The sequence below is a fragment of the Hyperolius riggenbachi genome, chromosome 9, assembly GCF_040937935.1.
Source record: "Hyperolius riggenbachi isolate aHypRig1 chromosome 9, aHypRig1.pri, whole genome shotgun sequence".
In the NCBI taxonomy this organism is placed as follows: domain Eukaryota; kingdom Metazoa; phylum Chordata; class Amphibia; order Anura; family Hyperoliidae; genus Hyperolius; species Hyperolius riggenbachi.
Window position 1 is genome coordinate 285,049,984 of NC_090654.1, and position 27,856 is coordinate 285,077,839.

General features: G+C 46.3%; 1 protein-coding gene across 2 annotated transcripts in view; it reads left to right on the forward strand.

Annotated features, from left to right (window-relative positions):
* Window positions 1–1,281: 1,281 nt before the first annotated feature.
* WDHD1 (WD repeat and HMG-box DNA binding protein 1) overlaps window positions 1,282–27,856 on the forward strand; it is a 110,980-nt gene continuing 84,405 nt past the window's right edge. The window contains exons 1-8 of one of the 2 annotated variants that reach the window (XM_068254717.1): window positions 1,282–1,378; window positions 5,691–5,770; window positions 5,972–6,083; window positions 8,336–8,487; window positions 11,968–12,079; window positions 22,565–22,615; window positions 22,697–22,792; window positions 25,748–25,840. In XM_068254717.1, coding sequence (XP_068110818.1) covers window positions 5,694–5,770; window positions 5,972–6,083; window positions 8,336–8,487; window positions 11,968–12,079; window positions 22,565–22,615; window positions 22,697–22,792; window positions 25,748–25,840 — 693 coding nt within the window. In that variant the 5' untranslated portion in view covers window positions 1,282–1,378; window positions 5,691–5,693. Of the gene's footprint in view, window positions 1,379–5,688; window positions 5,771–5,971; window positions 6,084–8,335; window positions 8,488–11,967; window positions 12,080–22,564; window positions 22,616–22,696; window positions 22,793–25,747; window positions 25,841–27,856 lie in introns of both variants that reach the window. The other variant, XM_068254718.1, reaches the window with a different exon arrangement.

The following is a 27,856-nucleotide window of genomic DNA, read 5'->3' on the forward strand; positions in this document are numbered from 1 at the left end:
TGTGGGGAAGATGGACTTTTTGCAAATTTTATCTCGCTCATCCTTATTTATAATACTTGCAATCTGAGAGAGAGGGGGTGGCAGGCACTCAGAAAAACTGTGGATGATGTAAAAGGTAGCCAATAGCAGGTGTGAAAATTTCAGCAGGAACTACGTGCTCAAGACACAAATGATAATTTCATAACATATCAAAAAGGAGGAGAAGCAAAGAAGTCTGGCACTGTAGTTTTAATGCAAGCAGCAGGTGTACAAGATTTGAAATCACAGTGGTTGCACAGGAACATGTGTACACGTGCACGTTAGCCTCCGAGGAAGCAAGGCTCACCCCATTGCGAAACGGTCGTGAGGCCGTGCACCCTCTGGCGCCCACAGATGCCTCCCCACTCCAGCAGAGCACGATAAGTACATCATCTTTTCACGTGTACACATGTTCCTGTGCAACCACTGTGATTTCAAATCTTGTACACCTGCTGCTTGCATTGAAACTACAGTGCCAGACTTCTTTGCTTCTCCCCCTTTTTGATTATTTATAATACTCACAGTCACAGAAACCAAAAGGTGGCAAAACCTTGCCACTAGATGGGGTACTACTAACCACATAAGTAATACGATCATTGCTATGGTAATGCGCATTGCACAAGTAGCATAAGGTGCGTTACCAAAGCAATGCTTGCGTTACTTGTGTACCGTGCATCGTGCTAATTGCACAGTGCGTAGTGCTCTGTTGCCATTAGTAATTGCTTTGCACTGTCTGCGCACAGCAATATAATGGCAAATCGTGAATCAACCACATAGGCCGTTATCCAGTTTACATTTCCCAAGAGATAACTTAATCTTCTGTAAAAATAACTTTTCAGTATTTAACAATTAACAAGTATTAAAAAGTAGGTTAAAAAAAGTAATATTTTGCTATTTAACTAAGGGAGGCTTTATAATTATAACTATATAATTATTAAAAGGTATTACTTTTACAAGAATTAGTTTTTTTTCTGCCTACATAATTTGTGTAGCTAACACGGTACAGAAACATTTTTTAATTATAACAGCAAATGTAACACTGCTGCAGAGCTGAATCGAGCCGCTGGGGGGCAGTAAACGCTACTAAGGAGATGCGTTCAGCACTGAAACGGTTACACAGCGAAGCCCCTCCCATAACAGCTGAGAGCTCCTGACGTCTCTCCAATAGCAGTCATGTGACAGGAAGCGTGGCTAGTGATGGTGAGGCTTGGAACGCACCGTTGACGTGCTGTGGAACGCTGTTCCTGTGCTGCGCTGGGATTGGCTGGCAGAGTGCGGAGGGGCGGAGTTTCCCGCCAGCAGCTTCCAGTTTTCCCGCGAAAGTTGAAAGCGCGGAGCTCGGAGCCCGGAGCCCGGAGAGGTAAGCGGAGCTGTGATAATGCTGGGAGATGTAGTGCGGCTGTGCTGTGCCGGGGCTGCTTCCCATCTGCTGCTGAGCTATCCAGGGACTTCTTACCTGCTGCAGCTGTGTCCTTAAAGAGGACCTGTCACCCCGAATGACAATACACTGTAGAGAAGATCTGTCATGTATTAAAGCTGTGTGACAATACATTACACCCCAGAGAGGACCTGTCACCCAGAAAGACAGTACACCCCAGAGAGAACCTGTCACCTATTATAGCTGTGTGACAATACATTACACCCCAGAGAGGACCTGTCACCCAGAATGGCAATACATTGCAGAGAGGACCTGTCACCTATTAAAGCTGTGTAACAATACATTACACCCCAGAGAGGACCTGTCACCTATTATAGCTGTGTGACAATACATTACACCCCAGAGAGGACCTGTCACCTATTATAGCTGTGTGACAATACATTACACCCCAGAGAGGACCTGTCACCTATTATAGCTGTGTGACAATACATTACACCCCAGAGAGGACCTGTCACCTATTATAGCTGTGTGACAATACATTACACCCCAGAGAGGACCTGTCACCTATTAAAGCTGTGTAACAATACATTACACCCCAGAGAGGACCTGTCACCTATTATAGCTGTGTGACAATACATTACACCCCAGAGAGGACCTGTCACCTATTATAGCTGTGTGACAATACATTACACCCCAGAGAGGACCTGTCACCTATTATAGCTGAGTGACAATACATTACACCCCAGAGAGGACCTGTCACCTATTATAGCTGTGTGACAATACGCTGTACCCCAGAGAGGACCTGTCACCTATTATAGCTGTGTGACAATACATTACACCCCAGAGAGGACCTGTCACCTATTATAGCTGTGTGACAATACATTACACCCCAGAGAGGACCTGTCACCTATTATAGCTGTGTGACAATACACTGTACCCCAGAGAGGACCTGTCATCTATTATAGCTGTGTGACAATACATTACACCCCAGAGAGGACCTGTCACCTATTATAGCTGTGTGACAATACATTACACCCCAGAGAGGACCTGTCACCTATTATAGCTGTGTGACAATACATTACACCCCAGAGAGGACCTGTCACCTATTATAGCTGTGTGACAATACATTACACCCCAGAGAGGACCTGTCACCTATTATAGCTGAGTGACAATACATTACACCCCAGAGAGGACCTGTCACCTATTATAGCTGTGTGACAATACGCTGTACCCCAGAGAGGACCTGTCACCTATTATAGCTGTGTGACAATACATTACACCCCAGAGAGGACCTGTCACCTATTATAGCTGTGTGACAATACATTACACCCCAGAGAGGACCTGTCACCTATTATAGCTGTGTGACAATACACTGTACCCCAGAGAGGACCTGTCATCTATTATAGCTGTGTGACAATACATTACACCCCAGAGAGGACCTGTCACCTATTATAGCTGTGTGACAATACATTACACCCCAGAGAGGACCTGTCACCTATTATAGCTGAGTGACAATACATTACACCCCAGAGAGGACCTGTCACCTATTATAGCTGTGTGACAATACATTACACCCCAGAGAGGACCTGTCATCCATTATAGCTGTGTGACAATACATTACACCCCAGAGAGGACCTGTCATCTATTATAGCTGTGTGACAATACATTACACCCCAGAGAGGACCTGTCATATATTATAGCTGTGTGACAATACACTGTACCCCAGAGAGGACCTGTCATCTATTATAGCTGTGTGACAATACATTACACCCCAGAGAGGACCTGTCATCTATTATAGCTGTGTGACAATACATTACACCCCAGAGAGGACCTGTCATCTATTATAGCTGTGTGACAATACATTACACCCCAGAGAGGACCTGTCATATATTATAGCTGTGTGACAATACACTGTACCCCAGAGAGGACCTGTCATCTATTATAGCTGTGTGACAATACATTACACCCCAGAGAGGACCTGTCATCTATTATAGCTGTGTGACAATACATTACACCCCAGAGAGGACCTGTCACCTATTATAGCTGTGTGACAATACATTACACCCCAGAGAGGACCTGTCATCTATTATAGCTGTGTGACAATACATTACACCCCAGAGAGGACCTGTCATGTATTATAGTTGTGTGACAATACACTGTACCCCAAAGAAGACTTGTCACATGTAGTGCCTGTGTGACAATACATTACACCCCAGAGAGGACCTGTCATCTATTATAGCTGTGTGACAATACATTACACCCCAGAGAGGACCTGTCATCTATTATAGCTGTGTGACAATACATTACACCCCAGAGAGGACCTGTCACCTATTATAGCTGTGTGACAATACACTGTACTCCAGAGAGGATCTGTCATCTATTATAGCTGTGTGACAATACATTACACCCCAGAGAGGATCTGTCATCTATTATAGCTGTGTGACAATACATTACACCCCAGAGAGGACCTGTCATCTATTATAGCTGTGTGACAATACATTACACCCCAGAGAGGACCTGTCATCTATTATAGCTGTGTGACAATACATTACACCCCAGAGAGGACCTGTCATCTATTATAGCTGTGTGACAATACACTGTACCCCAAAGAAGACTTGTCACATGTAGTGCCTGTGTGACAATACATTACACCCCAGCAGAGTTGCCAAATCAGAAACCAGAGCTGTAAATATAAGCAGAACCGATTTTTACCCGCTGCTCCCTCCTGCAGCATAAACATGTGCGAGTCCCTCTCTGGCCTCCCAGGTTCAGCCGCCATCAGCCCTGGTAATTGGCTCAGTTGCTTCGGTCTGGGCTACTGCACATGCTCAGTCGGGATCACTCTGGGCTACTGCACATGCTCAGTCGGGATCAGTCTGGGCTACTGCACATGCTCAGTCGGGATCAAGCTGGGCTACTGCACACGCTCAGTCGGGATCAGTCTGGGCTACTATCAGCCTTCTAGCAGCGGGCAGCAGGCAGGCAGGAGCTGTGTGTGTGGTTTTCTGTCCTGTGCAGCCTGTCATCCCTTTAGATGTGCTGGAGCCACCAGGGGGAGCTCTTCTATGTGCTACAATACAAATATGCACATCTAAAGGGATGCAGGGATGCCGGCAGAATTGTCAGCTTACTCTGCTTTGTTGCACTGAACGACCCATTGGCATCCCTGTCGCATCCAATCTGAGTGAGAAGCAGGCTGTGTGCCTATTGGCTGCCTGGCTATCCCCAAAGGCTGGCTGTCAAATCCACTGCACAGAGACAGCAGGGGGGGGAGAGAGCGTTATCGGCTGCTGTGAGCTGGAGAAAAATACCGAACCCTTTTGACCGGTAAATGGCATGCGGAAATCTTTGACACTTTCTGCCATTTCCTGAGGTGGTTACCGCACAAGTCGGTAATTTAGCTCACTAGTCAGGAACAGTGATTTTCTGTGCGGTGACAGGTTTAGTGAATTGTTACTTGGAAAGGTGATCAGTAAAATCAGCTATTTTGAGCATTACTGAAGGCGGTAATGCTTTGTGAACAGCGCCCTTTGTCTATGGAGGCACCCAGGTCAGGCGGAGTGCGTGCTGAAATTACCTGCTTGGGTCCGTGCTGGTATCGCGCTGGATTGCAGTGGGCAGTTTGGTGATCTCGGTGCTGGTATCGCGCTGGATTGCAGTGGGCAGTTTGGTGATCTCGATGCTGGCATCGCGCTGGATTGCAGTGGGCAGTTTGGTGATCTCGATGCTGGCATCGCGCTGGATTGCAGTGGGCAGTTTGGTGATCTCGGTGCTGGTATTGCGCTGGATTGCAGTGGGCAGTTTGGTGATCTCGATGCTGGCATCGCGCTGGATTGCAGTGGGCAGTTTGGTGATCTCGGTGCTGGTATTGCGCTGGATTGCAGTGGGCAGTTTGGTGATCTCGATGCTGGCATAGCGCTGGATTGCAGTGGGTAGTTTGGTGGTCTGGGTGCTGGTATCGCGCTGGATTGTAGTGGGCAGTTTGGTGATCTCGGTGCTGGTATCGCGCTGGATTGCAGTGGGCAGTTTGGTGGTCTCGGTGCTGGTATCGCGCTGGATTGCAGTAAGCAGTTTGGTGATCTCGGTGCTGGTATCACGCTGGATTGCAGTAAGCAGTTTGGTGGTCTCGGTGCTGGTATCGCGCTGGATTGCAGTGGTCAGTTTGGTGATCTCGGTGCTGGTACCGCGCTGGATTGCAGAGGGCAGTTTGGTGATATCAGGGCTGGTGTCGCGCTGGATTGCAGAATGTGTGCCATGTGCTTCCTCTTGACTTCTCTCCTGGTATTCCTTGCAGATCATGCCTGCAGAGAAGAAGCCGATGCGTTACGGTCACCCCGAAGGCCACACAGACGTCTGCTTTGATGAAACAGGAAGGTGGGTTATTCTATTCCGAAAGGAGAATCTGTTCATTGTCTGTTTTTAGCTCTTGTGCTTTAAAACAAACCTGTAGAAAGAGAAATTGTGTTGCAGCCGTCTTTATGCATGAAAACTGCACATCATGTACTTTTGTAGAACTGCACCATAGTAGCTTTTAGTTTTGGTGTTGCTTATCACATGTTCTCTCCCCTCCCCCAGCCATATAGTGACATGCGGCAGTGACGGCGACATCCGGATCTGGGAGAATTTGGATGACGATGATCCGAAATCTATCAACGTTGGGGAAAAGGCGTACGCCGTTGCTTTAAAGGTAACGAGCTCACGTAAAACGCAGTCCGTCTCCATTGTACAGTTGATCAATTGTAGTACGACCTTAACCTCCCTGGCGTTCAGTTTCTGCTGGATTTTTGTGCAAAAAGAATTAATTTTAAATTATTATTTTTTTTTGCCTGTAACTTACCAAAATGTCAAGCAAGGGTCTAGTGGACATTTTGAGTTAAATAAAAGCTTGAAACACAAAATCAAAATTGAATTTCAAAATTACTCCCCAAAAGCTCTGATCATTTATACTTCCAAGCTGCAGATGCTCAACCTGCACTGAGGCTGCTAGGTAAGTACAGGTGTCCCCCTGTATAGGCTAGGGAGGTACAGGTGTCCCCAGGATAGGCCAGGTAGGTACAGGTGTCCCCGGGATAGGTCAGGTAGGTACAGGTGTCCCCCAGGATATGCTAGGTAGGTACAGGTGTCCCCCAGGATATGCTAGGTAGGTACAGGTGTCCCCCAGGATAGGCCAGGTAGGTACAAGTGTCCCCCAGGTAGGCCAGGTAAGTACAGGTGCCCCCTGTATAGGTTAGCCAGGTACAGGTGTCCCCAGGATAGGCTAGGTAGGTACAGGTGTCCCCAGGATAGGCTAGGTAGGTACAGGTGTCCCCAGGATAGGCTAGGTAGGTACAGGTGTCCCCAGGATAGGCTAGGTAGGTACAGGTGTCCCCCAGGATAGGCCAGGTAGGTAGGTACAGGTGTCCCCCAGGATAGGCCAGGTAGGTAGGTACAGGTGTCCCTCAGGATAAGCTAGGTAGGTACAGGTGTCCCCCAGGATAGGCCAGGTAGGTACAGGTGTCCCCAGGATAGGCTAGGTAGGTACAGGTTTCCCCCAGGATAGGCCAGGTAGGTAGGTACAGGTGTCCCCCAGGATAGGCCAGGTAGGTAGGTACAGGTGCCCCCCAGGATAGGCCAGGTAGGTAGGTACAGGTGTCCCTCAGGATAAGCTAGGTAGGTACAGGTGTCCCCCAGGATAGGCCAGGTAGGTAGGTACAGGTGTCCCCGGGATAGGCTAGGTAGGTACAGGTGTCCCTCAGGATAAGCTAGGTAGGTAGAGGTGTCCGCAGGATAGGCTAGCTAGATACAGGTGTCCCCCAAGATAGTCTATGTAGGTACGCGTGTTCCCCATAGGCATGATGCCATGCACTGTACCGATCCTTCCAGCAGACAATACCGGAGCTGTTCAGGGAGGCTGTGGCGATTGCTGGATAGAGGCTTCTGTGAGTAAGGGCTGGTGCACACCGAGCGGCTCTTTCAGCGTTTCTGCAGCCGCTTGCGGCTGCGGATCTGCTTGGTCAATGTATCTCAATGGGCTGGTGCACACCAGAGCGGGAGGCGTTTTGCAGAAACGAATGCTCCCGGGGTGAAGCATTTTTTGGATTGTGGATGCGTTTCTGCCTCAATGTTAAGTATAGGAAAAACGCAAACCGCTCTGAAAAACGGCAGTTCAGAGCGGTTTGCCGGCGTTTTTGTTACAGAAGCTGTTCAGTAACAGCTTTACTGTAACAATACATGAAATCTACTACACCAAAAAACGCTTCCCAAAACCGCAAAATGCTAGCTGAAACGCTACAGAAAAAGAAGAAAGAGCGTTTCAAAATCTGCTAGCATTTTGCGGATCTGCTAGCGGTTTTTGGTGTGCACCAGGCCTAAGTGCGGCTGGAGATTGGAGGGGGGAGGGCAAGTATACTAGCTAGCCTGTTGCTAGCTAACATTTACTGGAGCCGCTATACTGAACTAACTTATACCGGGGGTCACTTATGCATCTCAAAATCTTCCTGAGCGGCAGGCCCGACACTGTGTTGGGCATACCGCTTTTTGCTACATTTTGTTGCCCGAAACAGTGTTGGGCATACCGCTCAGGAGGTTAATACGTTAAGCTAGGAATACAGTGTAAAAATTCTTATGTTATACCTGTATATACCAGAATATAAGCCAAGTTACAAATACCAGGCCCCTTCTTAACATTCCCATATCGCCTCTCTGGTGGTCTAGCAGAGCCCCGCCTCCTCCATCTAGCTCCCCTGGTGGTTCAGTGCCTCCCTTCCACGTAGCTTCCTTGGTGGTCTAGTGGAGCCCCCTCTTCCATGTAGTTCTCCTGGTGGTCTAGTGTAGGCCCGCCCCCTACATTTAGCTTCCTGGTGGTCTAGTAGCCCCTTCCCACATCCCCTAATAGAGTAGCAGCAGTGGAGGTAACGCACATGATGATCTGCTTACATTGTATATCCTCGTCTATCACAGAACGGGAAGCTGGTCACTGCAACTTCCAACAACGCCATTCAGGTTCACACTTTTCCCGACGGAGATCCGGACGGAATCCTGACTCGTTTCACCACCAACGCCAATCATGTGGTCTTCAATACCGATGGCAGTAGAATAGCTGCTGGTTCCGGGTGAGTCTTTTCTGCTGACGTCTGAGGACTGGTATTCCTGGGCAGGGATTACCCAGTTTGCAATTCTTTAAAGGAAACCTAAACCGAAAAAAAAAAAGTTTGTTACCTGGGGCTTCTACCAGCCCCCTGCAGCCGCCCTGTGCCCTCGCAGTCACTCATGGCTCTTCCGGTCCCCCGCCGCCAGCTAGTTTCATTTTTGCCGACCGGGAGTCGGCCAGCCGCAATGCGTACCTTTTTACGAATCCCTGCTGGTGCAGGAAGCTATCGCGGACATTAACCTCCCTGGCGTTCTATTAAGATCGCCAGGGCGGCTGCGGGAGGGTTTTTTTTTTTATTAAAAAAAAACTATTACATGCAGCCAACTGAAAGTTGGGTGCATGAAAGCCCACTAGAGGGCGCTCCTAATGCGTACTTCTGATCGCCTCCGGCGATCAGAAGTAACAAGGAAGGCCGCAATGAGCAGCCTTCCTTGTTTCGCTTTCCTCGTCGCCATGGCGACGAGCGGATTGACGTCATGGATGTCAGCCGACGTCCTGACGTCTGCTGCCTCCGATCCAGCCCTTAGCGCTGGCCGGAACTGTTTGTTCCGGGTGCGCTGGGCTCGGGCGGCTGGGGGGACCCTCTTTCGCCGCTGCACGCAGCGGTTCGCCGCGCTGCGGCGGCGATCAGGTAGCACACGCGGCTGGCAAAGTGCCGGCTGCGTGTGCTCCTTTTTATTTGAAACAAATCGGCCCAGCAGGGCCTGAGCGGCACCCTCCGGCGGTAATGGACGAGCTGAGCTCGTCCAGACCGCTAAGGAGGTTAACACGTACATTTTTATGCGTTACGGGTGCAATGCTGCCATTCACGCCGATCTGCGTGGAGTGGTCCTGAGGCTGCTGCCGCGTTCATGCCAATTGGTGTGGAGCGGTCGGCAGGGGGTTAAATACCAACCCTCCAAATATGGACACCCCTAACCTTACCACACACACTGTTCTAACCTAACAATAGTATGCCTGTATATACAGGATCTTCTCAAAAAATTAGCATATTGTGATAAAGTTTATTATTTTCTGTAATGTACTGATAAACATTAGACTTTTATATATTTTAGATTCATTACACACAACTAAAGTAGTTCAGGCCTTTTATTGTTTTAATATTGATGATTTTGGCCTACAGCTCATGAAAACCCAAATTCCCTATCTCAAAAAATTAGCATATTTCATCCGACCAATAAAAGAAAAGTGTTTTTAAAACAAAAAAAGTCAACCTTCAAATAATGATGTTCAGTTATGCACTCAATACTTGGTCGGGAATCCTTTTGCAGAAATGACTGCTTCAATGCGGCGTAGCATGGAGGCAATCAGCCTGTGGCACTGCTCAGGTGTTATGGAGGCCCAGGATGCTTCAATAGCGGCCTTAAGCTCATCCAGAGTGTTGGGTCTTGCGTCTCTCAACTTTCTCTTCACAATATCCCACAGATTCTCTATGGGGTTCAGGTCAGGAGAGTTGGCAGGCCAATTGAGCACAGTAATACCATGGTCAGTAAACCATTTACCAGTGGTTTTGGCACTGTGAGCAGGTGCCAGGTTGTGCTGAAAAATGAAATCTTCATCTCCATAAAGCTTTTCAGCAGATGGAAGCATGAACCCACTTTTGAACCAGAAACAGCGGCAGAAGCGCCTGACCTGGGCTACAGAGAAGCAGCACTGGACTGTTGCTCAGTGGTCCAAAGTACTTTTTTTTCGGATGAAAGCAACTTTTACATGTCATTCGGAAGTCAAGGTGCCAGAGTCTGGAGGAAGACTGGGGAGAGGGAAATGCCAAAATGCCTGAAGTCCAGTGTCAAGTACCCACAGTCAGTGATGTGCTGGGGTGCCATGTCAGCTGCTGGTGTTGGTCCACTGTGTTTTATCAAGGGCAGGGTCAATGCAGCTAGCTATCAGGAGATTTTGGAGCACTTCATGCTTCCATCTGCTGAAAAACTTTATGGAGATGAAGATTTCTTTTTTCAGCATGACCTGGCACCTGCTCCCAGTGCCAAAACCAGTGGTAAATGGTTTACTGACCATGGTATTACTGTGCTCAATTGGCCTGCCAACTCTCCTGACCTGAACCCCATAGAGAATCTGTGGGATATTGTAAAGAGAAAGTTGAGAGACGCAAGTCTCAACACTCTGGATGAGCTTAAAGAGACACTGAAGCGAAAAAAAAACTACGATATTATGATTTGTATGTGTAGTACAGCTAAGAAATAAAACATTAAGATCAGATACATCAGTCTAATTGTTTCCAGTACAGGAAGAGTTAAGAAACTCCAGTTGTTATCTCTATGCAAACAAGCCATTGAGCTCTACGACTTTCAAAGTCGTGGAGAGGGCTGTCTTCTGACTTTTATTATCTCAACTGTTACTGAACTATTTACTTTTTCGCTGCCAGAGGAGAGGTCATTAGGTCGCAGACTGCTCTGAAAGACTCATTTTGAATGCTGAGTGTTGTGTAATCTGCACATATTATAGAATGATGCAATGTTAGAAAAAACACTATATACCTGAAAATAAAAGTATGAGAATATTTTCTTTGCTGCTAATTTTCTAGTAATTATTCATAGTACACAACCAATTCATTATATCATATATTTTTTTTCGCTTCAGTGTCTCTTTAAGGCCGCTATTGAAGCATCCTGGGCCTCCATAACACCTGAGCAGTGCCACAGGCTGATTGCCTTCATGCAACGCTGCATTGAAGCAGTCAAGTCTACAAAAGGATTCCCGACCAAGTACTGAGTGCATAACTGAACATAATTATTTGAAGGTTGACTTTTTTTTGTTTTAAAAACACTTTTCTTTTATTGGTCGGATGAAATATGCTTATTTTTTGAGATAGGAAATTTGGGTTTTCATGAGCTGTATGCCAAAATCATCAATATTATAACAATAAAAGGCTTGAACTACTTCAGTTGTGTGTATTTGAATCTAAAATATATGAAAGTCTAATGTTTAGCAGTACATTACAGAAAATAATGAACTTTATCACAATATGCTAATTTTTTGAGAAGATCCTGTAGTGCTGACATTTCCTTGCGGTCTAGTCCCCCCCCCCCCCCTGTCTTCTACAGATGGTTCACCTCATGGCTCGCCAGTCATCCTCCAGTTCCTTTGTGAGAAGGGGCGTGGCACCTGCAGGAAATCTCCCACCCTGAACAAGATGGTGGTTAGACATGCTAATAGTATAGTAATGGAGAACAGAGACGCCAAAAGGATAAAATCAGCAAAAAAAGTATTCAACGCGTTTCGCAGGCCTAAACCTGTTTTTTTTTCCTACCATGATCAGGTGTTTTATCACATTCTCTAACAATGTTATTGGACTTTGGTCAGTTGTTGTTACATTTTTGTTTTCTATGCAGTTGACCGTTTTATGAGATGGTTGTAAAAAATTACGCAGTTTGATTGTATAGTGTATGGCCACCTCGATGATTTGCCGGTGTTCTTATTGCAGGGATTTCCTGGTGAAGGTGGTGCAGGTCGATGACAGCAACGTGCAGAAAACGCTGCGGGGTCACGATGCGCCTATCCTCAGTGTTTCTATCGACCCCAAAGATGTTTATGTGGTGAGTGTTATGTCATAGCGGTATATTTGTCATCTCATTGTACTGAGGATTATATCAGAATAAAAGGCCTGACTGTGAAATCCTGTTTGTATTGGAAATCCCTTGTCTGGCTCGTTATACATGAGATGGGCACATCCCTGTGCCTGATGCTAAGAGGAAGTCAGGCCTGTACTGGAGTGCACAGCCCCACCTCACTTCCTGGTCAGCGGCCATTCCTTAACCATTTTAGCCCGCGGGTATTTTTCACCTTATGGACGAGAGGAATTTTCACATTTCAGGGCTCCTTCCATTCATTCCCCAATAAGTTTATCATTACTTATCACAACAAAATGATCTATACCTTGTTTTTTTGCCACCAATTAGGCTTTCTTTGGGTGCTACTTTATGCTAAGGATTATTTTATTCTAAATGCATTATAATGGGAATAATAAGAAAAAAAATTGAAAAAATTCATTATTTTTCATTCATGCAACTGTAAAATTATATCCCTAGTATAATGTATGGTGACAATATTTTATTTGGAAATAAAGGAGCATTTTTTCAGTTTTACATCCATCACTCATTTTTAGCCCATTATTTAATAATTATATGCCCTCTTGACATAGATATTATTCTTCCCCCCCCCCCCCCCCCCCCCCAAAGTCAGTAGGTTTATTGTACTATTTGGCCACAAGATGTCCCCGCTGAGCAAAATGCTATAGTTACATAGTTACATAGTTACATAGTTATTTTGGTTGAAAAAAGACATGCGTCCATCGAGTTCAACCAGAGAACAAAGTACAACTCCAGCCTGCTCCCTCACATATCCCTGTTGATCCAGAGGAAGGCACAACACCAGCCTGCTCCCTCACATATCCCTGTTGATCCAGAGGAAGGCACAACACCAGCCTGCTCCCTCACATATCCCTGTTGATCCAGAGGAAGGCGAAAAAACCCTTACAAGGCATGGTCCAATTAGCCCCTAAAGGGAAAAATTCCTTCCCGACTCCAGATGGCAATCAGATAAAATCCCTGGATCAACATCATTAGGCATTACCTAGTAATTGTAGCCATGGATGTCTTTCAACGCAAGGAAAGCATCTAAGCCCCCTTTAAATGCAGGTATAGAGTTTGCCATAACGACTTCCTGTGGCAATGCATTCCACATCTTAATCACTCTAACTGTAAAGAACCCTTTCCTAAATAAATGGCTAAAACGTTTTTCCTCCATGCGCAGATCATGTCCTCTAGTCCTTTGAGAAGGCCTAGGGACAAAAAGCTCATCCGCCAAGGTATTATATTGCCCTCTGATGTATTTATACATGTTAATTAGATCCCCTCTAAGGCGTCTTTTCTCTAGACTAAATAAACCCAGTTTATCTAACCTTTCTCGATAAGTGAGACCTTCCATCCCACGCATCAATTTTGTTGCTCGTCTCTGCACCTGCTCTAAAACTGCAATATCTTTTTCCCAGAACGTCCTCCTGACAGCACCCCTCCTATGAGACTTGTCTCCCTCCTAAACTTTGGACAGGAAGCTAGAAGATACAAATTTGCATAATAGGCAGGCAGGAGTAGTATATAAAGATGTTACCCACCAAAGGTATCCAGTTGTTTTTCCTGTCGCTTTGAGAGGTCTCCAGTGCTACTACGTCAGGCGGCGAGGGCAGCGGTGCAGCGCGGGCATACTAAGGCTGAGCAGGGGACTCGGCTGGTCCAGCGCACAGCGTGGAGGAGGCATACCGGAAGTTCCGGGCGGATGTGACGTCATGCGCATGCGTCCCGCATGACGTGTCAGCTGACGGCAGCGGCAGGGGCCGCGGCGGGGAAAGAGAATTGACTTCAGCTGCAGGTAATTCCGAGGGGTATATATATATGTATATGTTGAGCCACGATCACCATTGCTGTCGGTGATCATGGAGGACGCTGTAGGCCCTTCTCCTCTGACTTCTGCGGAGTCTGGCGCTATCCCCTCTCTGGTGAGCTAAAGGTTATCAGGCTTTGAGAGGGCTGTTTGTAAGTGTCTGGGTCCACCTTGTAAGGCTGATAGTCTCTTTATTTTCTCTTTTAGCCTAAACCCTCTAAAAGTGATAAAGATCAGGATAAATCGGGGTCTCAGCAAACTCAAGGTGGACAAGCTTCGGGCAGAACTGAGAAACGCTGTGTTATGTGTAACTCACGCTTCTATTCTTCCTCTACAAAGAAACTTTGCCAGTCATGTAGAGAGAAAGTAGTCAAAGAGGAATCCCCAGTGGTGTTTAAGGACTTGATGGGGTGGATGCGGTCTGAGATGGCCTCGGCCATTAAAGAGATAAAGGATTCTGCATTGGCGGAGTCTGCAGTTCCTTCTACTTCAGCCTCTGTTACTGGTACTATACCTGCTCCTTTAGACGGAAATCCTCCAGCCCTGGTGATTGAGGGGCCCAGTCAGTTAGAAGCCTTACAGGTTCCCACTTCACCGCATCAAATTGCAGCTAAGCGTAAGGGGAAGGATAATGAGTCAGGGGATTCAGAATTATCAGGAGAGGAAGGAGAAATTTCATCTTTAGAGGAAATTTCTGGAGAAGAGGAGGAGAACCCAGAGGTTCCTCAGAAGTTCGCCTTTGCACCTAACTTAATGAAGGACTTGTTGTTTGCTATGCAGAGCACTATGGGTATAACAGTGGAGCGAAAATCCTTGACCCCCTTGGATCAGATGTACGTGAGTTTGGCGGAACCCCAGAATTGCTTCATCCCAGTCCATTCCTCTCTAAAGTCAATGATTGGGAAGGAGTGGGATGACCCTGAAAGGAGGGCGTTTTGGCCCAAGTCTCTTTCTCGTCGTTATCCTTTCAGTCCTGATGATCAAAAATTCTGAGGTCCGGTTCCCAAACTGGACCCGTCGTTTTCAAGGTTGTCCAGAAGATCTGATTTACAGTTTGAGAACTTTGGCAATTTAAAAGACCCGATTGATAAAAAGATGGACAATCTGTTGCGTAGGGCATGGGAGTCAGCATCTTTAACATTTAAGCCAGCAGTGGCATCTACGGCAGTGGGACGATCCCTTAAAGCTTGGCTCACGCAGACTCAGTCTAAGATAGCTTCGGGGGTGCCCAGAGAAGAGATTTTAGAGGACTTTTCGAATTTATTTAATGCTACTAATTACTTAACAGATGCAGCAGATGATACGGTTAAATTAACAGCCAGAACAACTGCCCTTGTTAACTCGGCAAGGAGAGGAATATGGGTGAAAACTTGGCAGGGGGACAATTCGTCTCGCTCCAAGTTATGTGGTTTACCCTGTGAAGGTGAGCTGTTATTTGGTTCAAAGCTAGACCAGACGCTAGAAAGAACCTCAGACTATAAGAAAAATTTCCCTACAAGAAAGAGAGCTTTTCAGTACAAGGGCCCAGCTCGCAGTGGCAACAGGGAACCTGAGGCAAAGATCCCACCTAGGAAAAAGTGGATTCCAAGTAGAAACCAAAAAGGGAAGGCTCTTTTTCCCCGGCCCAACCAACCCAATAAGCAATGACGCCAGTATTCCAGTAGGGGGAAGGCTTTCCCACTACTACGAAAGGTGGTGCCAGCGGTTCACAAGTCAGTGGCTCTTGAAAATAATATTGGAAGGGTACAGAATAGAATTCGAATATCCCCCACCCCAGCAGTATGTGGTAACTCCGCAGCCAAGGTCAACAGACCAAAGAGAGGCGTTACAGGAGGAGGTGGCTTCACTTCTGGAGAAAAGAGTGATCAGAGAAGTACCATCCTGCCAGAGAGGCCTAGGGTTCTACTCACCAGTTTTTCTGATAAAAAAGCCTCAGGGAGCCTTCAGATTTATTCTAAATTTAAAGGGGTTGAACAAGGCCGTAAAATACAGGAAGTTTCGAATGGACAATGTGAATTCTGTAATAACCCTGTTGCAAAAAGACTGTTTTCTAGCTTCTCTGGACCTCAAAGATGCCTACCTGCATGTGCCAGTCCATCTAGAGTCCCAGCAGTTCCTAAGATTTGCAATTCACCTTCAAGAAGAGGTAAGACATTTCCAATTTAATGTGTTACCTTTTGGGCTAGCTTCATCCCCTTGGCTGTTCACAAAGGTAATGGCAGAAGTATTGGCAGTCTTAAGGTGTAGATCCATTAACATCATTGCTTACCTAGATGATTTACTAATTTGGGGTAATTCTTTACAGTCTGTAAGTGATCAGGTTAAATCATGCATTGACAGTCTAGAGTCTTTAGGCTGGTTAATTAACTGGTCAAAATCTGCACTAATACCCAGCCAGTCTATGGAATATCTGGGATTTATTTTTTCCTCCCGCCAAGAAAGAGTTTTTCTCCCAGAAAGGAAAATTTCGGCAGTACTTAATTCTGTTCTTTCTTTTCAGGAATCAAGAGCCATCAGTATAAGAAAAGCCATGGCATTACTCGGTCTGTTAAGCTCAGTCTTCCCTGCAGTACAATGGGGTCAATTCCATGTCAGGACCCTGCAGTTGTGGATACTAAGGAGCTGGAACAGGACTATTTCAGCCCTAGAAAGGAAGATTCTGATCCCATACAGTGTAAAAGTGTCATTAAACTGGTGGCAGGAACTGTCTCACCTGTCAGAAGGTCGCATGTGGTTTTTTCCAGTTCAAAGAATCATAACGACGGATGCCAGTACATGGGGGTGGGGCGCTCACATGGACTCTCTTCCAGCACAGGGTCAGTGGTCCAGTACGATGGCAAGACGATCCTCCAACAGCAGAGAACTGGAAGCAGTATGGAGAGGCCTTCAATTCTTCAAGGATCAGATCAATCACTGTCACGTCCTGATCAGGTCCGACAACAGCAGTGTAGTGGCTTACCTGAATCATCAGGGAGGAACAAGAAGTCCTCGGTTGTGGTCTCAGACAGCAAGAATTCTGCATTGGGCAGAGAACAGCTTATCTTCCATCAGAGCGATTCATCTGAAGGGGACTTGCAATGTTGTGGCAGACTATCTCAGCAGGTCAGCGATTTTACAGGACGAGTGGTCTCTGAATCCAGAAGTATTTGTTCAGATCAGTCAGGCATGGGGCATTCCTGCAGTAGACTTATTCGCAAGGAGGCAAAATTCAAAGTGTCAAAACTTTTGCTCCCTGTATCCAAAGGACAATCCGTGGCAGATAGACGCCTTCTCCATAGAGTGGAGGTTGAACCTGATGTATGCATTTCCTCCAATACCTCTAATATCAAGGGTTCTGAACAAAATTATGCAGGACAGAGCACAAGTAATCCTCATAGTACCTTTCTGGCCGAAAAGACCATGGTTTGCTCTGTTACAGAAGTTAGCAATATGTCAACCAATATTGTTTCCACTCAGAACAGATCTGTTGTCGCAGGGCCCAGTTCTTCACCCGGACCTCAAGCGCCTTCACCTTTCAGCATGGAGATTGAGTGGGGAATCCTGAAATCTAAGGGGTTTTCGGATGGACTTTCTGAGACGTTAATACAATCCCGCAAGAAGGTTACGAGAAAGATTTATCAAAAAACATGGAACATTTACTGTGAATGGTGTACTAGGAAGGATAATGATCCTACACTTTCCGCCTCAGCTCTGGAGTTTCTTCAGGATGGATTTCACATGGGATTAAGTGCCAGTACTCTTAACCTTCCTGGCGGTAAGCCCGAGCTGAGCTCGGGCTATGCCGCGCAGGAAGATATCTCAGCCCCTGATGGAGCGATTTGCTCCATTTAAAATGCTGTACGCGCAGCTAGCACTTTGCTAGCCGCGCGTACAGCTTGATCGCCGCCGCTCTGCGGCGATCGCCCGTACGCAGCGGCGCAAGAGGGCCCCGCCAGAGCCCTGCGCTGCCCGGACCAATGAGTTCCGGGCAGCGCTATGGGCTGGATCGGAGGTGTCTGACGTCAGGACGTCGGCTGACGTCCATGACGTCATTCCGATCGTCGCCATGGCGACAGGAGAAGCCAAACAGGGGAGCGCGTTATATACGCGTTCCCCTGTTTGCTATTGATGCCGGCGACGATCGCACTAGAGGGACACATGCGCCCTCTAGTGGTGTTTCATGTAGCTACCACTCTGGTAGCTTTACATGAAACACAAAAAAAAAAATTAAAAAAAAAAGGATTTTTGCCATTTTGGCAAAAAAAAAATAACCGCCAGGAGGGTTAAAGTTCAGACAGCAGCTTTAAGTGTATATTTAGAAAGAAGATTAGCTCAGGAGGAGTTTTTTCTTCGTTTTTTTCAGGGAATTAAACGTCTCAGGCCGGTGGTGATATCTAAGGTGCCTCCTTGGGACTTGAATATCGTGTTGCAGAGTCTTTGTGAACATCCCTTTGAGCCTCTGGATCAGATTCCGGATAAACTTCTGACGTTGAAAACGGCCTTTCTTCTGGCAATCACCACAGCCAGGAGAGTCAGCGAACTTCAGGCCTTATCCATTAAGCAACCTTATTGTACTATCTCAGAGGATAGGATTACTCTGCGTCCAGACTTTGCTTTCCTTCCTAAAGTGTCTTCAAAATTTCATCGATCTCAGGAGATCTTTCTGCCATCATTCTGTGATAAACCAACGAATGAAAAGGAGAAGAAACTTCATTGTTTGGATGTTAGGTGTATCCTTCATTATCTTGAAAGGACTGTATCTTTGAGAAAATCAGATGCCTTGTTGGTGCTGTTTGCGGGGAAATTCAAAGGAAGGCAAGCCTCTAAACCATCAATTGCAAGATGGATCAGACAAGCTATCACTGCGGCTTATCGGGCTCAAGGGAGACCTTTACCAACCTCAATTAAAGCTCACTCCACAAGAGGCGTATCAACATCTTGGGCAGAGAGGGCAGGCGCCTCGATAGAGCAGATTTGCAGAGCGGCCACCTGGTCCAGCCAAAATACGTTTGTGAAACATTATAGACTAAACTTATTAGCCAATACTGATCTGTCATTTGGAAGAAAAGTGTTGCAGGCAGTAGTCCCTCCCTAGTGTATAATGTTCTTGTTTATCGTCTCATAGGAGGGGTGCTGTCAGGAGGACGTTCTGGGAAAGCCAAACTTACCTCGGGTAATGTCTTTTCCAGTAGTCCGAGTGACAGCACCCCTCCGGCCCACCCTATTAGAGGGGATAATTAAAGTATTGTTTCAGCAGCATATGTTGTCCGTGTCTTTTTTTATAACTGGATACCTTTGGTGGGTAACATCTTTATATACTACTCCTGCCTGCCTATTATGCAAATTTGTATCTTCTAGCTTCCTGTCCAAAGTTTAGGAGGGAGACAAGTCTCATAGGAGGGGTGCTGTCACTCGGACTACTGGAAAAGACATTACCCGAGGTAAGTTTGGCTTTTGTAATGTGGTGCCCAGAACTGAATTCCATATTCCAGATGTGGCCTTACTAGAGAGTTAAACAGGGGCAATATTATGCTAGCATCTCGAGTTTTTATTTCCCTTTTAATGCATCCCAAAATTTTGTTAGCTTTAGCTGCAGCTGCTTGGCATTGAGTACGATTATTTAACTTGTTGTCAATGAGTACTCCTAAGTCCTTCTCCAAGTTTGATGTCCCCAACTGTATCTCATTTATTTTGTATGGTGCTAGACCATTAGTACGTCCAAAATGCATGACATTACATTTGTCAACATTGAATTTCATCTGCCATGTATGTGCCCATATAGCCATCCTATCCAGATCCTGTTGCAATATGACACTATCTTCCTGAGAGTTGATGATTCTGCACAATTTTGTATCATCTGCAAAAATAGCAACATTGCTCACTACTGCATCTACTAGGTCATTAATAAATAAATTGAAGAGCACTGGACCCAGAACAGACCCCTGTGGGACCCCACTGCTAACAGTCTCCCATTTTGAGTACGATCCATTGACCACAACTCTTTGTTTTCTGTCCATTAGCAAGTTCCCTATCCATGAACACAGACTCTCACCCAGTCCTTGCATCCTCAACTTTTGCACCAGACTTTTGTGGGGAACAGTGTCGAAGGCCTTTGCAAAGTCCAAGTATATCACATCTACAGCATTCCCAATATCCATATTAGCATTCACTACCTCATAAAAGCTGAGCATGTTAGTCAAACAGGACCTGTCTTTAGTAAACCCATGTTGATGCTGAGAAATAAGATTATTTTCTACTATGAAGTCATGTATAGTATCTCTTAGTAACCCCTCAAATAGTTTGCATACAACTGATGTTAAACTTACAGGTCTATAATTTCCTGGATCAGATTTTTTGCCCTTCTTAAATAATGGGAAAACGTGGGCTGTACGCCAATCCACTGGGACTCTGCCAGTTGCAAGAGAGTCACAAAAGATAAGATAAAGGGGTTTATCTATAACTAAACTTAATTCCCTTAGGACCCGAGGATGCATGCCATCCGGGCCAGGTGCCTTGTCTATTTTTAATTTATTTAGTCTTGCCTTACTTCTTCCTGCGTTAAGTATTTAATATTACAGTTAGAAGATTGAGACTCTTCCGCCTCTGTAGTTTGCAACAGTGCTGTTTCTTTTGTGAAGACAGAAGCAAAGAAAGCATTTAATAACTCTGCCTTACCTTGGTCATCCACCATTGAGTTCCCATCCTCATCCTTTAGGAGTCCTATACAGTCAACCTTTCTTTTTTTAGAGTTAATGTACTTGTAAAACTTTTTTGGGTTAGGTTTGATATCCTTAGCGATTTGTTTTTCAGCTTCAATCTTTGCCTGCCTAATTTCTTTTTTTACAATTTTTATTGCACTCCTTATAATTGCTTAGTGCAGCCTCGGTCCCCTCCTGTTTTAAGACCTTATAGGCATTCTTTTTCCTCTTCATTTTATCTTTAAACTTTCTTTTTATCCATAGAGGCCTTTTTTTATTCCTAGACATTTTGTTTCCATATGGGATATACATACTACAGTATTGATTGAGTATAAGTTTTTAAAAGCTTGCCATTTCCCTTTAGTGTCTTCCCCTTGTAGTACATTATCCCATTTCACCAAACTTAGTGCCTGCCTAATTTGAGTGAACTTTGCTTTTCTAAAATTCATAGTTTTAGTGGTCCCGCTGCCCCGTGGCCTATCAGTCACCAGATCAAACGTTATCATGTTGTGATCACTATTTCCCAAATGTTCTTGAACCTGCACATTTGATACATTATCTGGTCTATTAGAAATGATCAGATCCAGTAACGCATTCCCCCTAGTTGGTTCAGTTACCATTTGAGTCAAGTAATTGTCCTGTAGTGCTGCCAGAAATCTGCTGCTTTTACCAGAATGGGTAGCCTCAATACTCCAGTCAATGTCTGGAAAGTTGAAGTCGCCCATAATTATGACCTCATTTTTACTTGCAGCTTTTTCAATCTGCTGTAGTAATCGCAGTTCTGCAGCTTCATTAATAAGAGGTGGCCTGTAGCATACCCCAATAAGCAATTGGCAACTTTTATTTCCACCATGAATATTTACCCAAACGGACTCCACATCTTCGCAATCTTCCTCCATCTCATCGTTGAGGACAGCTGTAAGAGAATTCTTAACAAAGAGACAAACCCCTCCACCTTTTTTCCCTGTTCTATCCCTCCTAAACACATTGTATCCTTTTAAATTAGCTATCCAGTCATGGCTTTCATCCATCCATGTCTCGGTTATTCCCACAATGTCATAGCCTTTGTCATTCAGAATGAACTCTAGTTCGTCTATTTTATTTGCAAGGCTCCGAGCATTGGTTACCATGCACTTTATATTTTTACCACCACATTTACCAATTTTGTTTACATGAAATTGGCTACTTGAATTTTTACCAACCTCCTGAATTGACTACTTGAATTTTTACCAAGCTACTGATTGGAATGAAGTTTTTGTAAACTTTAGGCTGTCGGCCGGTAAGGTAATAGTTGTTGTGGACGGTTCACTGTGATTGCAGTCAGTGTGAAATGGGCCTTTCTGATCGTCATCACCCCTGCTTGATGTGGGATTCCCAATAAGCACAGAGATGCTGTCAGCATGGGGCAACGCTTCCTCCTCCGCAGGGCCGGATTTGTACTCTTTACCACCCAAGGCCACTGTCACCTGGTCTCCCTGCATTGCAGCATACAGTATGCAAGCTTGCAAATGCTGCATAAGTTTAGCCTGCTCATGTGGTGCCCTAGGCCATGGCCTATGTGGCCTTGGCCTAAATCCGGCCCTGCTCCTCCATCCAGCCACAGCCGGCGGCCTCCGGGCTCTCCCCAGCCCGGCGGCCTCCGGGCTCTCCCCAGCCCGGCCGCCCCCCGGGCTCTCCCCAGCCCGGCTGCCTCCGGGCTCTCCCCAGCCCGGCAGCCTCCGGGCTCTCCCCAGCCCGGCAGCCTCCGGGCTCTCCCCAGCCCGGCAGCCTCCGGGCTCTCCCCAGCCCGGCAGCCTCCGGGCTCTCCCCAGCCCGGCAGCCTCCGGGCTCTCCCCAGCCCGGCAGCCTCCGGGCTCTCCCCAGCCCGGCAGCCTCCGGGCTCTCTGCAGGACCAGAAGGGTTGTTTTGTGTTTATTCTGGCGCTTGCTGTCTTCTGTGCTCATCCTTGTTGTGTTTTCTCTGCAGGCCTCATCCAGCTGCGATGGATCTGTGAGAATCTGGAATATTGAGCAACAGGTTAGTAAAGGGTGAGAAACACGATCTTCGAAATGTCAGCATTGCTCTGTGTTCCTGATGTTCACTTCTCTGTCCAATCAGGTCTGTGAATCCAGCCTGGCCCTGCTGCCAAAATTCAACGACGTGGTGAATGCCAAGTCCATCTGTCGTCTGCAGTGGCAACCTAAGAGCGGCAAGGTGAGACAAGCCTATCAAAGGAGAAAACTAGGCTGTATTAAAGCAAACCTGTAAGGAAAAAAAAAATGGTCAGATACCTAGGAAAGCCCAGAGCCTTCCCATGACCTCCACAGATCCATTACTAGGACCCTCTGAACATATCAGACAAGTGCTTGTTGGTTAAGTGACAAGACAACTCTGTTCAGCACTGTTGGCGGTATACAAATACTAAATAGAGGTGCCGCAGTGAATCCTGTAATCCTGTCAGATTCGTTGATTCAATCCCTGATATAATTTCCTCCATCCTCGCACCTCCTCCACCCCCCCCCCCCCACATTGATACAAGCGGAGGCAGCACCGGCTCCTCTAATCCACAGTTCCAGTAGCGAGCGCAGATCTCTTCACTCCTGCAGGGCTCTTTCTAGTGACAGCTTCTGCTGATGACGTGATCAGCCGGCACTATGGGAGCAGTGAGGGAGAAGAGAGAGGTCTCTGTCGCGGGCTCCGATGGACTAGATGAGCCGGTGTTCCTGTTAATTGTATCTATGGGGGAGGAGCGAAGGAAGAACCATAGGGGGGGGGGGGGGGGGCACAGGAAGATATGAGCTTGGATTACTGTGTTTCTCACATGGATCACACAGTTCTTATGTACTGGATTAGTTATATTCGAGATTCGAAAGGAGATATTCCAGAACCTTTTTGGATTCAAAGAAATTTGGGTTTCGTTTAATCCCTACAATTAATATATTCATTTGGCTGAGCTTCCCTCTGTGTTCGCTGAGCGGCTTTGTGCTACTGAACAGAAAATACACTTTTTTTATTTTTTTATTTTTCTCCCTTCCTGAATTTATCATGACGAGTTCCACAGTTTTGTAAACATAAAAAATGTATCATTTGTCTTTTTGTCTACTTCTGGTTTAAATTATGCCACATGTGCCTTCTCATTGCTGGCCAAGCATGTGGTAGACTATTGTTCCCTGTTCTCTGTAGGGGTCGAAATGTGATTGTTAGGGCGACAGTTCAGGGGCCGCAGTGCTGTACAGATGTATTGCTAGGCATCGGCAGTGCAATGCATCAGTAGAGTATTGGTACCTGTACTGTTGCCCTAGCGATCGCATCCAATCCATACAGGCAGCAGTCATTAAAGATGGATAAACAGGTACAGCTATACAAGACATTAACAAAAGGTTAATAGGCTAGGTAGGGGTTAAGGGCTGAAAAAAACAAAAATACTCAAAAATATATTTTTTATTGTGACCTTGTCAATTTAACTTTGTTACATTTTTAAAATTCCCCCCTTCCCTCCCAACTTCTAAAGAATGATTGCTATTGCAGCAGTAATTCTCTATTCAGTGTTCTCCCCAGAAATTTTTTCCAGCCGGGTGGCATGAAAAAGTAGCCGGGTGGGGCGAGATGAGAGAATGCAGGGCCGGATGCTTCTCTGCACAATTCTGCTTACAGCAGAGAAGGTGGTGAGCCGATGACAGCCGGGTGCTCACCAAAACTAGCCGGGTGCAGCACCCGGCTAAAAGAGCCTGGGGAGAACACTATTGATCAGGTGGATTTCAATCTTGGATGTAGATTCTGTGTCCAGGAACTTAAAAACTATAACTTTTTTTTCCTCTTTTTTTTTCAGTCCTGTGCTTCCTGGTATAAGCTGAATGGGCTGCAACCGTACCCACGCGCCCTGGCCACAACCATAGCCACACCCCCTGGCCACACATCAGCCTCTGCCTCGTAGCAGGCGTGGGCATTCAGTTTGGTGGGGGAGAGAGGTCATAACACAAATCTATTTGTTACTTAAATAAGGCCCATGGTGGGCTAGATGAACTATTTAGGCGTTTCCTGGCACCGCTTGTTGTCCTCGGGGATCCCCCTAGATTCCCTTCCTCCCTTCCCCTTGCACCCGTGCCACCCAGAAGTTCCTCCAAGCAGCGTGAAAGTTTTGTGAAGTGTGCAGGTGCGAGTTTCACCCTGCGCAGTGACAGAAAACGTTCATGAGGGAGAGCATGGTGTCTCTGTGCTCGGGCGGTTACTATCTCACCTCTGCGCTGCTCTGAACCACGCCCTGACACTAGATGGTCCTTCCTGGATTTTATATTTGACTAATCCTTCAAATATGAAAATGACTGGGAATGTGGGGGGGAAGGGGAAGGGGATTGATGACAAAGAGCAGTCCCAGAACTCTTGTTCTAAACTAGCCCACCATGTGCTTTATTTAACCTATTAACATCTTACAGAGTTAGCAGTAATAGAGTTATCTAGTGTGAGAGAAGTGCGCTGCTTTTGCCCTCAGTCGGCAGAACTTGTCGTGCTGTAAATTCTTGGAATGCTTTGATCTCTCTCTACTAGCAGAAAATATAGAAACTGAAAGCAGCAGCCCTCTGTTATTGTCTCACACTGCCCTCTAGTGACAAGTGACCATAAATACACATTACAGCAGTACTAATTAGAAGAAGGGAAATGTAACAAATAATAAAAATCCTAACATAAATTGGCCTGGAGCACTTGCAAGCCTCTAAATAAATAGACTGCTAAAGGGTTAAATGACTTTACCCCGGTACAGGATACTTTCAGGCTAGTCTCAATCAAAGCTGTATGGGCAGAGCTGCTCAAATCCAGGTCCGGGAGAAACCCGGATAGTTGCTATCCGGATATCTCCCAGTAAACGCGGGGGGGGGGGGGGGGGGGGGTCAAGCTTTACCTGTCTGACGTCTTTTTCATCCGTCCCTGGCGCCTCCCACGATGCGCCAGGGATGGACGAAAAAGACTTCAGACAGGTAAGCTTGACCCCCCCCCCCCCCCCCCCCCCCCCGCCCAGCCAGCTTGAGTTTACTGTGAGATATCCGGATAGCAACTATCCGGATTTCTCCCAGATCTGGATTTGAGCATCTCTGTGTATTCGCTCATTTCTGAGGCTGGAGTAACACTTTAATATTGTGATGCTGTAACGGTCTTTGTTTCCCCCTCTGACAGCTGCTGGCGGTCCCGGTGGATAAAGAGGTTCACCTTTATGAGAGGGGCACCTGGAAGAGCAGCTTCTCTCTGTCGGACGCCTTTATCACTCAGGTAAGGCTGCTCAGGTTGGTAGTGTTCAACCTCGCTGTGACTTGCCCTGCAACTGGCATACACAAGCCCAGTGACAGGTTCTCTTGTTTGCACTATCACTGCTGGGTCATCCTGGTACTTCCCCTCATGTATTGGCCTTCAGTAGGGAAGCTGAGCACTTACAGCACCATAGCTGCCAACTGTCCCTCTTTTGGAGGGACAGTCCCTCTTTCCTCCTCATTTGTCCCTCTTTCAGGACTTTGTCCCTGTTTCTATGTAAATATATGTGTTTCTCTACTGAAAAATGTGTGTGTTTGACTCTAAACTTTATTTCCATTCTTTAAATTGCTATATTACTAATTTTCAAATGTTAATGTGAAGGAAAATGAACCAGGATAGAAAGGATCAGTGTGGTTTGAGTTACAAAACAACATATTTCTCTTATAAAAATCTTTATGGTATTCATGACTAGGGGTGTACCGGGGGCGGGATCAGGGGCGTGTCAGGGTCATGGCTTAAATGTCCCTCTATCTTATCTCAAAAAGTTGGGAGGTATGCAGCACTGCTGAGACTTTGACCTTGATCTGTACCTCTAAGTTTTGTACACACACTATTCCGCTATCATGGGCATTGACACACTGACTGGGGCAGGGACCCATCAGGTTGGACTGTAAGTCCCAGCAGTCATTGGCTGCAGCAGGAACAGAGTGGCCACTCAGACCCTTTCAATTAACACTCTCCTCCAGCGGCTAGCCCCACCACTGCTGAAGGGAATAAAAACTCAAAATGATTTGCACTTCATTGATAATCCTGAGTTATGATTAGGGATGAGCATTCAAATTCTGAATGCTGTTCTGCAGGGCTGTGGACTCAGAAGAAAAATCATCCAACTCCGATTCCAGGTACCCAAAATGGCTCTGATTCCTCGACTCTGACTCCTTAGCCTAATATTGATCCAGTAGTTTGGTCAGACCACCACACTGTCCACTTCTCCTTTACAGCACCGGCTACAAAACACCAAGTGAAAGAACTAATAAAATATCGTTCTTTAAAAGGTTTGACACCCCAACACCTTCAGAACAGCCTCAATCTAGGCGGACTGACAGATCACAACTTAGGCCTTGAATCCATGGTCCTTAAATATAACCACGATGTCTCAGCCGCTTTTGACGCCATAGCTCCCTTAAAGATGAAACGTTCCGCACCATTACATCACGCTCGCTGGTTTGACAACTCTATAAAGGAACTAAAGAAACAGGGACGCAGACTGGAACGAAGGTGGCGCAAACATCAGTCTCCTGATGACAAACTTTCCCTAATTGCTCAGCTGAAAAAATATCAAACGATGATTAACAAAAATAAGTTCTTATTCCTGTCTCCTGAAATTGCAAATGCAGCCAACAGACCTGCCCAACTCTTCCGCACGATTGACAGTCTCTGCAATCCATCTTGCAGGAAATCCAGCATCAGACCTTCACAGGAACTGTGCGAGAAATTTGCCCACTTCTTCTCAGACAAAGTCTCCTCCATACGATCTGCCATTCAATTCACAGCCCCAGAAACCCATGCAGAGCCATATAACCGGTGCAAAAATAGCCTACCACCATGGTCTGATTTTAAGGTAATCACTGAAAAAGACATCTTGGATATCCTCTCAAACCTTCGCCAGACTACCTGCGATCTGGACCCTGGCCCCACTAAGTTCATGTTAAAATGCCCTGAACTATTTACACCAGCATTCCACAAAATAGTCAACGGCTCCTTACAAGAAGGGTGGTTTCCCTCTACTCTGAAAGAAGCAATCGTCAGGCCACTACTCAAGAAACCATCCTTAGACCCGGATGCTCTAAACAGCTACAGACCTCCCCTTTCTGGGAAAAGTTATTGAAAAGGCTGTCTACCTCCAACTTGAAGCCAGGCTCTCCAGAAACAACATCCTTGACCCTCTTCAATCTGGCTTCAGGAAATATCACAGCTGTGAAACAGCCCTCACCCAGATTTGCAATGATCTGCTCATTGCAAGAGACAAGGGTCAAT